Consider the following 13,525-nt stretch of genomic DNA (forward strand, 5'->3'; position numbering starts at 1 on the left):
GCCAACGACCCCATACTGTGGTGGGCAGGAAGTTCGGCGGCCGCCCGATTGTGTGCAGCGACTGCCGAGCATGACAACCTTTCTTGGACGAATGTCCCTGCGCAGCACCTTCGCATGCGTGCAGCCCTATTGCAGCGAACATGGTTCAGTCCTGCGCGTTGGATTGAACCATGCTCGGTGCGCCCGCCGAAAGAGTGGTGCTGACAAATACTCTCAAACCTGTAGAACTTTACTTAACGCTTCTCGCTCCTAAAACGATTGCACACAGCGAATGCGAAGGTTAGCAAGCACTCACAAAATATTTTAGCTTTGTACTAAACCTGTCTAGAAATACCGGACCGACGTCACCGACATCATCGTAACATCATTAGTGTAGCATAGTGCTAGTGCATATTGTGTAGCAATAGTGCTCGGTATGATGTAGGCCATAAAAGATAAACAAGGGCGCTGTGCGCGTTTCTTCTCCCAACGCCCGCGTGCGGCAGCCACAGCCACGGCCGGTGGATCAAAAACGAAAAAAGAGAGAGAAAAAAAAGAAGTCGTGCCGCACCCATCAGAGGAACGGAGAGAGTCAGTGTTTCATGACGTCACTACGCACCTGGCTCTTGGATACCAAAACCGAAACTACCTCTTAACAACAAATGTTGTTGCGAGATTTTATGGAGCGTTCTCGCTCGTGCCAGCATTTTCTGCTAAGCTTTCAAGAGCTGCCAAAATTTATCCTACGCTAAGAACGACAAGTTGAACATGTGATGAGAGTACGCCTCTAACTTTTATTGACTGTGAGGAAGTATGTTCTGATTGCAACTGGTAGCGTTGATTCCGTTTCAGAAGTTCTCCTGCGGATTCGTGCTTTCTCTCGAGATGCTGATCAGATCAACACTCGGTGACACAACCGTGTTAAAAAGTAGCAGCAAAACTGAAGTTGCAAAGAATACTCGAACATAATTTTGCCAACATAACATAGTAACCACATAACACATAGTAACAACTAACATAACAGCAAACAGTTACAATATGGCGCAGCAGAAGCTAGGAATGCTGTGACGTAAATTGAAACAAGTGTCTCATGACATAAAGCTCAAGGGTTACACTACAATTGTTTAACCTGCATTGGAGTACGCAAGTATAGTATGACACCCGTACCCACTGACGCTAATAAGTCAGATCGAACAAGTACAGCATCTTGCCGTAGCCCTTTATTTTATATAAATATGAGCGTACTGAATCTCTTACCGCGCCGCTTGCTAGGGCAAACCTCCAGAAACCTGCTTCATGCAGGAAGATATCCAGGCTAAATATACATCTTGAACTATACTTGGAGCCTCCCAGCAGACTGTCCGCCTTTCCTGTCGCCCACATTGGAACTTATATGTGCCTAGAGTTGATGTTTACAAACATTCATTTCTGGTCAAAAGTATAGTAAAGCAGAATAAACTAAATTCAAAGACATTTGACGGCACAATTGCGCTTGATTTTCGAAGAGGAGTTAGAATCACCAATAGCTTAAACTTTAATTTCGGGTTCCTTTATTTCTATGAAGAGCTGTATGACATTGTTTTATGTTGTTTATATGCTGTTTGCACATATTGCTCATAGTGTTGTGAAAATGCCCACGCTGTACTAGCCCGAAAGCGCTCACAGAATTGAAGAAAGAAAGAAAGAAAGAAAGAAAGAAAGAAAGAAAGAAAGAAAGAAAGAAAGAAAGAAAGAAAACGGTTTTTGCCAAAATCGTTGTACCTAGCACTAGTTCCGAGAAATGCGGGCTAGAAATGTTCCCTGAAAGGCATTGCTTTTCTAATTAAAAATTTCACCCACTGGATTTTTCTACACAGTGCAACAACATATCAACTAGCCCCGCGGGCGCTTAGCGGCTATGGTATTGCGCTGCCAAACACGATGTAACGGGATCGAATTTCGGCCGCGGTGGCCGCATTTCGATGGGGGCGAAATGCAATAACGCCCGTGTCCAGTGCATTGCGGGCACGTTAAAGAACCCCTGATGGTCATAATTAGTCCGCAGTCCCCCAATACGGCGTGCCTCATAATCAAATCGTGGTTTTGACACGCAAAAGCCCAGAGTTCAGAACGTATTAACTGAAACAGCAATGCGCTGCGCTGCTGGATATGGCTTCTGGTAGCAAAGGGAAAAAAAATCAATAAATCACGCTGACACAGCACAGGTGTATAGGCTATGCTTTAGCGTATCAATGCGTCACATTTTAAATCACTCGATTGCTCAGTTTCCTTCTTATTTATTTTTTTAGTTTTTTATCGAACCTGACTTAAGAAGTGTTAAGAAATGAAAAGATATAAAAAAAAATTGAAAGACGCTTAAGCTTCGTCTTTAAGAGTGGAACGTGACAGCATTCAAAGATCCCTGACTGCTTCTCATGCTTCCCGGCAACTGCACGTTATTAGAGACTGGATTGCGCGACATTTTGACGAGACACACAGAAGAGAAACGCACACCACAGAGCGCTTTTTGGAAGGGGCTAGCGACAAGAGAACGTTATGAAACCATAATGTTTACCGGGAAGCGCTGGTGGCCAATGCTATGCACGAACCTCTCTCGTATAGAAATGCCGCATAGGGCCGATCCTGGGCGTAGTGCACAGGCGCGCCCAAAAATTACATCATTTTCAGGTTTGTGTTATTGTTTCGCACATTCAATATTTACGTCTTATGTGATTGAACATAAAAGGCCGGTGCTGTCGTTGTTTTATTTCATGGCATTTGTTTGTGAGCAGTCATTCTCAACATTCAGAATAACTTTGTCAAGAATGTAAGACAACGTATGGACAACTATGGACAGAATGGTGGGGCAATATAACCCGCATATACCGCCTGTCATATAGCAAGGCGCGGCATATATTATACTTAAATACATATACATATGCCTAAATACATGGGGACGCCGACACCGCACGCCGGCGCCGGATTTTCTGCGACACAGGGCCCTTAACTCTATCGCTTTAATAAACGAGGAGTATTGTTGGGGAGATGAGAGCTGCGGAAGCTCTCGGTGTATTAAGCATCATAAGATAACGACAACTCTCGCAAAATAATCAGCGTGGAAAGTTACATCTGCTATGTTTGCCAAATAATTTTTACTTTCCCCTGCATTGATTCTCATATCCAACAGAACGGAACGGCACCAACTGAACTCTCCGAGCTGACGTTGGAATGGCAACAGCCTACCGGAACCACAGGGCCTAGAACTACAGAACCACAGCGCACAATGTCAACTTGAAATGTCATGGAACTCCACTCTTTCATTTCCATCGTGTATTGCTTTCCTTTTACGCGGACATAGAATGTCCACGCATGTTTCAAAATATGTCTGACCGTCTGCGTCGTGCCAATGAAAAATAAAGAAACACTAGTCATTGCCACATGCTTGCTTGAGTGTGATTAGAAGTTTTGAAAGGGCCCCATGCTCCCTCTGACATTGCCTAACGCAGTTGAAGTAAACACGCGCGTCGTGCACAGAATGGTGGCGCTAGCAGCTGGGAAGTCACAAATAAGCAAACAGTCGTGTGTCCTTCCGCGGGCTTAAGCGGAACCTTACTGAAACGTCGTGGCGCAATAAGGGTTATACACGTGAAGGTCACCAGGGAAAACGCTGAAGATTGGCGCGTCTAAGAGGGACGTCAGTTCCAGTCCGTCGGCTAGCACGCCTTTTTCATGCAGTCGCATGGTCGGCGGTTTTCTCGTCACCCAGTTTGCCTGTCGTGCGCAAGCAAATGGTTTCACCTCGTGCAGGCGTGCTTTGCGACGGAGTATATGGCTGGCGGAAATCACGATTAGTCAAAAAGCGCAGAGTCCGGGCGCGTCATAACGTGAAGATATTCCAATCTAGCTCTATTTCATTTGTGCCACGAGCCCTCCACAAATGGACAAAAAATTTCAGCCCTCGACCATTTCGCCTGTCTGGCACGCCACGTGACAACAACTGCGAGACGTCGCCATCGGATATGACATGTACACACTCTTTATGCATGGCTAGGCCGAACAATATATATGCCTTTTCCGTCCTTATCCTTCCACTAGTGGTCAAAATATTTGCGGGCTGCGCCCACATCGCCTGTCTCACGCGACTTCACAAAACCATGAAAAGTCCTCGCGTCGAAGAGACGTATACGGAATAAAGAGTTCACTGCTCCTTTTCTGTGTGTGCGTGCGTGTGTGTGTGTGTGTGTGTGTGTGTGTGTGTGTGTGTGTGTGTGTGTGTGTGTGTGTGTGTGTGTGTGTGTGTGTGTGTGTGTGTGTGTGTGTGTGTGTGTGTGTGTGTGTGTGTGTGTGTGTGTGTGTGTGTGTGTGTGTGTGTGTGTGTGTGTGTGTGTGTGTGTGTGTGTGTGTGTGCGCGTGCGTGCGTGCGTGCGTGCGTGCGTGCGTGCGTGCGTGCGTGCGTGTGTGTGTGTGTGTGTGTGTGTGTGTGAGTGTGTGTGTGTGCGTGTGTGTGTGTGTTCTTTTGAATTGCAGACACTGGCAAGCTGCTTTCTGTAGCTGGTTTGTAGCTGTAGTCGGTTCAACTCACTCTGGTACTGCTGGGATAAAGATAACAGCAGATCCAACGAGTTTGAATCTATATACAGTGAAGCTTTGTGTGAGTGCATAAAGAGCCGAAACACGAGTACACACGCACACGCATACCAAGACGCGCTCGCACACACACACGCAAGCGCGGGCGCATGCTAATATACCGAGCCTTTTGTTAAGCGGAGTTAAGCGTACTAGCGAGTACGAATGACGCCTTGGATGCATCATGGTTTCAGAGGCAGCATGCGCACACGGACGTAGCGCAATTCGAGTCCATTCTATTCGCAAGAAGTGGTTCGAAGCAAGAAGCGTTCGTGCAGCCGCAGATGCACGAACACAAGCTTTATGGTTCTTTTATGTTCTTTACCCCGCACGGCCGGCACCGCCGCTGCCGCGGATGCACAGAGGCGAGCGCCATATTGTGGTGCTGCAAGGAACCCAGCGGCGCCCGTGCTCTGCTGTCATCGGTCGGCCTATTCGACAAGGGAACAGGCAAGCCGCAGCGCCCAGGGTCACGAAACCCGGCGAGGTTCGCATAGAGAAGCTTCGCTTTTAAAATCTTCCACGGTAGACCAGCGGCTATGTGTTGCGCAGCTGACCCCGAGGTCGCGGGTTCGATTCCGGCTGTGGCGGTCGCATTCCGATGGAGGCGGATGCAAAAACGCTTCGGTAACGTGCGCTGGGGGTCCGCTATAAAGAACTGCAGGCGGTCAAACTTAATTCGGAGCACCCCCCCCCCCCCCCCACTACAGGCGTGCCTCATAATCAGATAGTGGTTTTGGCACGTGGAACGCCGTAATTGATTAATTGAGAAAAATACCTTGACCTGCGAAAGAACGTGATCGACTTTGCTCGTATGAGTAGTAATCCAAAGTCGTTGCAACGAATTGTTTCCGCTATGGTGTACTGACGCGGCGGATTTTATTTTTGGAGCACTTAAGCGATGCAGTTTGCGTCACTTAGTGATTTATCTTCCTAGAGGCAAGTCCTGGAAGGTGCGCCCTTGGGAATGACCACTGTAGACTGCTTGAAGGAGCACCTTCATGGAGCTTACATAAACACGCTCATTAATTTATCTGTTAATTTATTCAAGAAACCTCATCGACTCCACAGGAGTACAGTGTGAGGGGGGATTATACAGCATAAATCTTCATAAATGGAAGCATTGCAAAAAATGGAGAGCGATAACGAGTATATGAGACGTATACTAAGGCACATAAAACGACGTGACAATACATAATAGCGCAACGCGATATACACTACCGGAATGAATGATGACATACACAATGTAAGGGTACACCATCTGACCCTGTCAAATTTTACAAGAGTAATGTAAGGGTACATCTCTTGAGATTGCCAAACACAGAAGTAGGCGAGAAGCGTGTACATAATTAAGAGAAAATTAATGAAAGGAACTGGTCACGAAACAATAGCGGTTTTCTTCATGACAAAATTTAACAGGGACATGAATTTGGACAACATTGTCATGGAGACGATTCCGTAGTTCAATTGCTAGTGGTAAAGCTGATGAATTGAAAGCATTTATGTGCCCAAAGATACGTTTTAAGGGGTGGTTGTTGTACAAACGGCGAGACGTTCGGAACGGTTGGGAGAGAGGAGGGCGAGGGGCAGTTTGGTGCTGACGGTTTGTTATTTTATGAAATAAGCAGATTAGAGCAATCTTTCTGCGTTATTCTGAGGAGGATAAGGACAGATAAGATATAATGTTAGTAACACTGGAACGACGGCTGTAGTCTTCGGCGATGAAGGGCCTGCGGCAATCAGGAAGAAGGCGCAACGACTGCTGATTGCCTTCATGCGGGACACGGGGCTCTTCGACACATGGTGACACAGTGACACTCATAGGAGGCTCGGCCGTATGCCGAGCTAACCACGCCTGCTGCAACACCACCACCACAACCACCTCTTGGATGATGAAACGCTCGGTACTATTTTGAACGCGTTGATTAGATAGGTTTGATGAGGGGACAAATTGACGCGTATTCAAGTTGAGTACTGACGAATGTTAGATATGCTAGTGATCTGGTCGAAGTAGCAGGGTAGCGAAGGTTTCGTTTAAGGTAGTCGAGGGTGCGTGATGTGGGTGCTGTGATTTTATCCATGGGAGCTGTCCAAGAAAGTTTGGGTAAAAGATACACGCCAACGTACTTGTAAGACGTTGTGCGTGCTACGTGGCAGCTATTAAATATGTACTTAGATTCTGAGGCTGGTTTCTTGTGGGTGAAAGTCATTAGTTTACATTTATCGGTATTAAGAAACATTTGCCAGCGTGAGCACCAATTAGGTACGAGATCCAGGTCCTGTTGGAGAGCAAGATGATCAGCTGAAGAAGAGATTTTACGGTAGATTATGCAATCGTCTGCGAAAAGTCGCATGTTAGAGGAGATACCCTCTGGCAGATCATTATTGTAAAGTATGTAAATTATGTAAATGTAAATTTCCCGTCCACCTGCTTATTCCTGGTATCTTGCTTTGACATACCGATAGAATGGATGAGTGATATAGTGCCAGTTTGGATGCCCGGAAAGATGAATTTTGCCTCACATACAAAACTTTCTCTCTTGCGAGAGCATCGTCTTTTGTAGCTTCGTGCTCCTTAGATGTCGGTGTTAAGGTTTTTAAGGTTAAAGTGTTAAGGTTGTTAAGGGTTAAGGTTAAGGTTAAGGTATTTCTCAAATCTCCGCTTAGCGCATTCCTGCGGAGCTCGTGTGATTAATCTTTATTTGTTTTTGCGTTTCTTTTCTGCTGGCAGAAAGAGAGAGACCGGTGCTTCTTTAAGAATTCTGCAAGTATCCTAAACCACTCTCGGCTTTGCTGAAACGGAGTCCAGATAATTTGTAAAGTCCTAATACATGCCGATTGTTCATGCCAACTGCGTTATGTGTGAAATGTCATCAATGCAACCCTTTGTCAACTATGAAAGATTGCGTTCGTCTCTTCGGGCTCCATCGTTAGCCTTCGGAAAGCAGGCGCCCTATACCGACGTCCACTACTGCATGCGCGCCTTTCAACCCGACCATCACCGCCGGTTCCAACCGCCCACAGCAAAACGAACGTAAGTGTCGTGTAGCCCGCAAGTTGCTTGAAGCAGTGTATAACATACATGCTTCGTTGCGCTTCCTTGCGCTATCTTGTGCCATATAAGCTAACGTCCCAGGCGTCGTGCCACAAAGCCCTGCTGTACGCACGCTTTTTTTTTAGTTTTTATCCTTTTATGGCGTTGTACTTGTATAGTCCCCTCATAGCTTCTCATTGCACACGAGATAAGCCTGGACTGCTCAGTTTTACGCTTTCGCTTCTTTAGGAAGTCGGCCCCGCATTGTTGGTTTTGATGACAAACTGTACTTCCATTTCCCCGAACGTTTATTAGCGTTCCCCTCGTCTTTCTCGATGGGCTCCTTAGCACCAATGAAAAGCAGCGTCAAGTATTGTATAGCAAAACCTGTACATTGCTCAGGCAGCCGAATTTAAAAGAGTGAAGAATGAACAAAAAAAAAAAAAGAAAGACGCCGTGTAGTCGGCTTAAGGTGCCCGTTATATCGCATCCAAACGAGTGCGGATTTTCCCTCCTTACGCCGCATCGTGCGATTCCACGTCATTGCATGAAGTCACATGATGCGCGGCAGTCGGAGACGGACACGGACGGGAAATGCCGACCTATTTCCCCGTAGACTTTCACACAATCATTACTCGAGGGAAGTCTGGCGCAAGTGTCTACGGGAGCTGTAAGCATGCAGTGCGTTTCAGCAAGCATGGAAATGGTAGTTAGTGCCTGGGCTTGCCTAAAGTTCATCCTTCTGGCTTCGTGACGTTGTAAACCCGTCATTTTCAACAGAGTACTGTGCAATAATAATTAAGTAAATATCATTTATTTTATTTTTATTTATTTATCATACCCTCAGGGCCAGAGGCACTATATAGGGGAGTGGTACAAAAGAAGATGTGGCACATAGGAAGTAAACAAAACGCAGCCATTACTATGATCAAAACACAATGCTAGAATGCAAGAGGCTTCTTTCTATAGAATGTTAGCTGCTGCGCCACAAGAAGAAAATTCCTGGTTATACAATGATAGCTAAAGTTTCAAGAAAAAGGCGGGTATCAGTAGTGTTTACGATGTTAGCGGGAAGGTGGTTCCAATCTATGCATGTGCGAGTGAAAAAGCACTGGGAGAAATGCTCTGTGCGGCATAGATAGGTCCCAACTTTATGACATTGATCAAAACGCTGTGATACATACTGGGGTCTTGTAAAGAATTGCGTGTGTAGTGTAGGATGATGATAAATCCTATGGAAGAGTGCTAGACGTGCAATTCTACGCCGAGCAGACAGCAAAGGAAGACTAAGATTATGTTTCATGGAAGAAATGCTCGCAGTTATATTATTATTAGAAAAGATAAATCGAACTGAGTTATTTTGGACACGTTCTAAGGCCGTTTACAGGTTATCCTGGCCAGTATCCCATACAGAAGTAGCGTATTCCAATTTAGGACGTATTAGGGTTTCATAGAGCAGGTGTTTTACGTTAGAAGGTGAGCTAGCGAAGTTACGGCGCAAGTAGCCTACCATACGGTTAGCGTTGTAAATAATGTATTCGGTTTGAATTGACCATGACAAGTTTTCAGTAACATGGACACCTAAGTGTTTGGAAAAGGTAAGAGTTTTAAAGGAATGCTGTTTAAGTGGTAAGTGGCATGTTGACGAAAAACACGGGATACATGTAGTACTTTACATTTGTTAATATTTAGTTCCATTAACCACGAGTTACACCAGTTAGATATTGCATCAAGGTCGAGTTGCAACCTGCTAATGTCGGTTTCGTTGGTTATTTCGCGAAAAATAACACAAGTCATCAGCGAACAAGTGTACGTTAGAAGACAGTGTAGCAGGAAGGCCGTTAATATATATGAGAAAAAGGAGAGGGCCCAGAACTAAACGTTTTTTTTTTTAATTATGGGGTTTTACGCGCCAAAACCATTTGCTGATTATGAGGCACGCCGTAGTGGAGGACTCTGGAAATTTCGACCACCTGGGGTTCTTTAACGTGCACCTAAATCTAAGTACACGGGTGTTTTGGCATTTCGCCCCCATCGAAATGCAACCGCCGTGGCCGGGATACTGAACCTTGGGGTACCCCAGAATGTACATAGCTGAAACAAGAATTCAAACCATTAACTGTAACAAACTGAGTGCGGTTAGTTAGAAAGAGCCTAATCCCCGTGAGAAGACCAGGATCTAGATTTAGTTTACCTAATTTGTACAATTGAAGTCTGGGGCAAAACATGTCAAACGCTTTAGAGAAGTCTAAGAAAATACAGTGGGCAAAAGAAGAACGATCCCAAGTTTGATATAGCTCGTGAGTGAATGAAGCCAATCGTGTTCCACACGAGAAAGTTTTGCGAAAGCCGTGCTGAGCTGGGTTAGAAAATGAATTACCCTCGATGAATGTAAGAAGGTTATAAAAAATTTTATGTTCAAGTAGTTTACAACACGTACTAGTCAACGAAGCGGAACACCTGACTAATTTAAGTGAATCATTTTTCCGATCGTCCGTTCTGTAGGTAGTGTGGACGTGTATCTAGGGACTGCTGAAAAAGCTTTGTAAGAATAAGTGAACCAACAGCATTAGCACTTTTCAGGAATTTTGTGTTACTTGAGTCGTAGCCGGAAAAAGAGTTAATATCGAGAGAATCGTTTAGTTTTACGGCACCAGACGTTTTAACAATGACTGGAGGCATTTGAATATAGTCATATTCATGTGTGGCCGGCAGAACACTTTTATACTTGGTGGAAAAGTTTTTGACGAAGTTATCGTTTAAGAGAGTAGCACATTGCTCGCGTGGAATACGGCAACCCGAAGGGTCGTCCAAGGTGATGTGATCACTAGATGGGGGACTGAAAGTTCTCTAAAATTTTTTACGTCATTTGTCACCATTGATGGAAGAGTGGTAGACAAAAATCTATGCTTAGCAACCTTTAACGCAGTTATGTACGTTATGTGAGACAGAACTTAGAGCTGTCTTCAGAGAAATGCTGCCTTGTTACTTTCACTCGGAAGGCAAGGAAGCGTTACTCTGTAAGTGTCAACGGACAAGCAGTTGCAAATGCACGGAAACACAGCTTTTTAGGGATAATTATCGACCGCAGCCTATCATGGAGCCCGCACCTTTCATACCTAAAGAAGAGGTTGATGACAATAATACATCTCCTCAAATTTCTCGGCGGAAAGTCATGGGGCACATCGGTGCGGTCAATGCTGCAGCATTATAACGCCCAGTTCTTCGGTTTCGCAAGATACAGCCTCCCTGTGCTTGGTAACACCTGCAAAAGAAACCTGTGTGTACTCCAGGGACTACAAGCTCAAGCCCTAATGACGTGTCTCGGTCTTCCGAGGTGTGCATCTACAGCGGCAACGATTGTCATAGCTCGAGATCACCCAATATTAACGTACTTGGTAACCGACGCTCTCAGAGCGCATATTCGCCACGTTGCCCGACTACCTCCGCACAATCTTGCCGCTCTACCCGCAGAAAGGCCACACGCAACTATCAGTCGTATAATTGTTTTCAATTGTACCTCATTGCCATCGAACTACATGCCTGCAGCAGGACCATCCTCACCTTTATGGTGCCTGCACAGACCTGAAATACGCCTCACCATCCCATTAATCACGAAGAAGGCTAACATGACGTCGTTTGCCCTGAAGCAGGCCACATTAGAACTTTTACATGAGGTGCACAGTGGCCGCGTACACGTTTACATCGATGGTTCAGTCACATCTGCAAGCGCAGCTGCCGCTGTGGTGATACCAAGAAGATCCGTCACAATACAGCTAAAGACGTCACATGTATCATCAACGACAGCTGCTGAACTGGTAGCCCTGCGTGCGGCTCTTCATTTCATTAAGGAGGAACCATCCCACGCATGGTCAGTCTTCTGTGATTCCAAGGCAGCCCTACAGAGTGTACTCTCAGCACTGCGCCATGGATCACATGAGCAGCTCGTTGCAGAGATTAGAGAACTCCACCATCGGCTAGTTGACGAAGGACACAATATAATATATCAGTGGTTGCCTAGTCACTGTGGCATACATGGCAATGATCGAACAGACGCAGCTGCCCGCTCTGCCCATGACGGCGTCAACTGCGTTGCCATTCCTCTTTCGAGAGCCGACGCAGTGAAAAAACTTGCCGTACTTGCACACGACCTGACATTAGCTCAGTGGAATTCATCCGATTTCACAAGTGCACACCTTCATACCCTGGACCCTAATTTACAACTCCGTATTCCACCCGAGCTTCCACGACGCGACTGCACCCTTCTAGTTCGTCTATGGCTTGGAGTAGCATTTTAAAATGCGTACTCTTTTCTTATAGGAATTTCCAACAGCCCACTTTGTGACTTCTGCGGGGGCAATGAAACAATCGCGCACCTTTTTTGCCAGTGCTCTCGTTTCAACCCGCAAAGAGCAGTCCTCTCAGCCACCCTAGACAAACTGGACAAGCGCCCACTTACAGAAAACAAGATCCTTGGATACTGGCCTACGCGAACATCAGCGCGATCGGCTGTGAAGGCGCTGCTGCGGTATTTAAAAGACACTGGACTTTCTGACAGATCGTGACTTCACTGTTGGACGCAGGATTGTACGGTGACTCTGCGTAACACTAGGAACGCATTTGCGGGCTGCGTGACAGTGCCCACAGAAACAGTTTGTGTGTACGTGCGTGTGTGTGTAGTTTCTTTTTTCGTTTTTTTAAATCTTCCTCTCTCTCACCTATCGCATGCCCTTGCCCCTCCCCCAGTACAGGGTAGTCAAGCGGAGATAATCTCTGGTTAACCTCCCTGTCTTTACTTGGCCTTTTTATCTCTCTCTCTCTCTCTATGTAAGTATTAAATGCTAATTTGTAAGTAGCTCACCTCATTTCGGTGGGTGAGCTTTTAGCTAAGCGAGAAAAAAACGTTTCTTTCGGTTGGAAAGCCGCTTGATATGGGGACCATAACAAGGCGCTTATGGATATAGAACAATATATCGAGTTGGTATATTCTTGTTGGTGAATTGGTCTACTTTAGCAACGAACAAGTTCTAGTCAGTTTGGACTGAAAGGCTGTCAAAATCAGGCGGGAGGTCTTCTAGAAATGAAGTTATTTCTGTGTTAATTACGTAAAAGTCGGCCATATTGTAATCGTGTATAATGTTCAGTTGTTTAGTAATTTTGGGACTGGTTGAGTTGAAAGCGAAATGAAGAAGACAATGATCGCTTATACCAAGTAAATCTGTAATTGAAGATATCAGGCCGGCATGAGAGGTTAGAATTAAGTCAAGTGTATTTGCTACATTGGCAGAGGATCGTGTAGGATCGGTAACGAGTTGTGAAAGCCAAAAAACACAACATGCGTCTAAAAACTCCCTAGCTTGTTGGGGAAAAGGCGAAAGCGAGGGCTGGTTGTTGTTCCACGTAATGTTTGGAAAGTTGAAGTCACCAAGGACTACTATGGGCGATGAAGGAAAGCAATTGCGTACATGGTAAATAGTGAGTATGCATATGATGCATCCGTTTTCTTTTTTCGTCCGATAACATTCTCAAGACAACTGACATTGCCAATTGGGTTCTTTCATTGCTGGCACAACGGTCCATTGTGCAATTGTGCAATTCGCTAAGAATTAACCAAAGTAAAACAGAGGCAATCATTTTTCACCCGAAGAACACGTCCAGATCAAATCCACCGCCTCTAGCCTTAAATGGTATTAATATTGATTTTGTTGATAAATTTACTTCTATTAGTGTAGTCTGTACTTCTCCTATGACATGGGGCGCTCACATAAATAAAGCTTCCATTATTCTCTGCAGATTTATTGGAATTTTTCCACGCAATAGGCATAGTTTACGGATGGACGGAAAAAACTTTAATGGAAAAAGGACCTGCGAGGTTGCCAGCCCGGGCTCAGGCCACCCGGGCATTGT

The 13,525-nt window shown here is 45.5% G+C and overlaps 1 protein-coding gene across 1 annotated transcript in view; it reads left to right on the plus strand.

The window, feature by feature from the left end:
* LOC126522990 (sodium-coupled monocarboxylate transporter 2-like) overlaps positions 1-3,395 on the plus strand; it is a 132,805-nt gene extending 129,410 nt beyond the window's left edge. The window contains exon 16 of the mRNA XM_072288786.1: positions 3,146-3,395. Coding sequence (XP_072144887.1) covers positions 3,146-3,253 — 108 coding nt within the window. The 3' untranslated portion in view covers positions 3,254-3,395. The remainder of the gene's footprint in view (positions 1-3,145) is intronic.
* The last annotated feature ends 10,130 nt before the right edge of the window (positions 3,396-13,525 follow it).

This window comes from Dermacentor andersoni, chromosome 6, assembly GCF_023375885.2.
Source record: "Dermacentor andersoni chromosome 6, qqDerAnde1_hic_scaffold, whole genome shotgun sequence".
Taxonomy (NCBI): Eukaryota; Metazoa; Arthropoda; class Arachnida; order Ixodida; family Ixodidae; genus Dermacentor; species Dermacentor andersoni.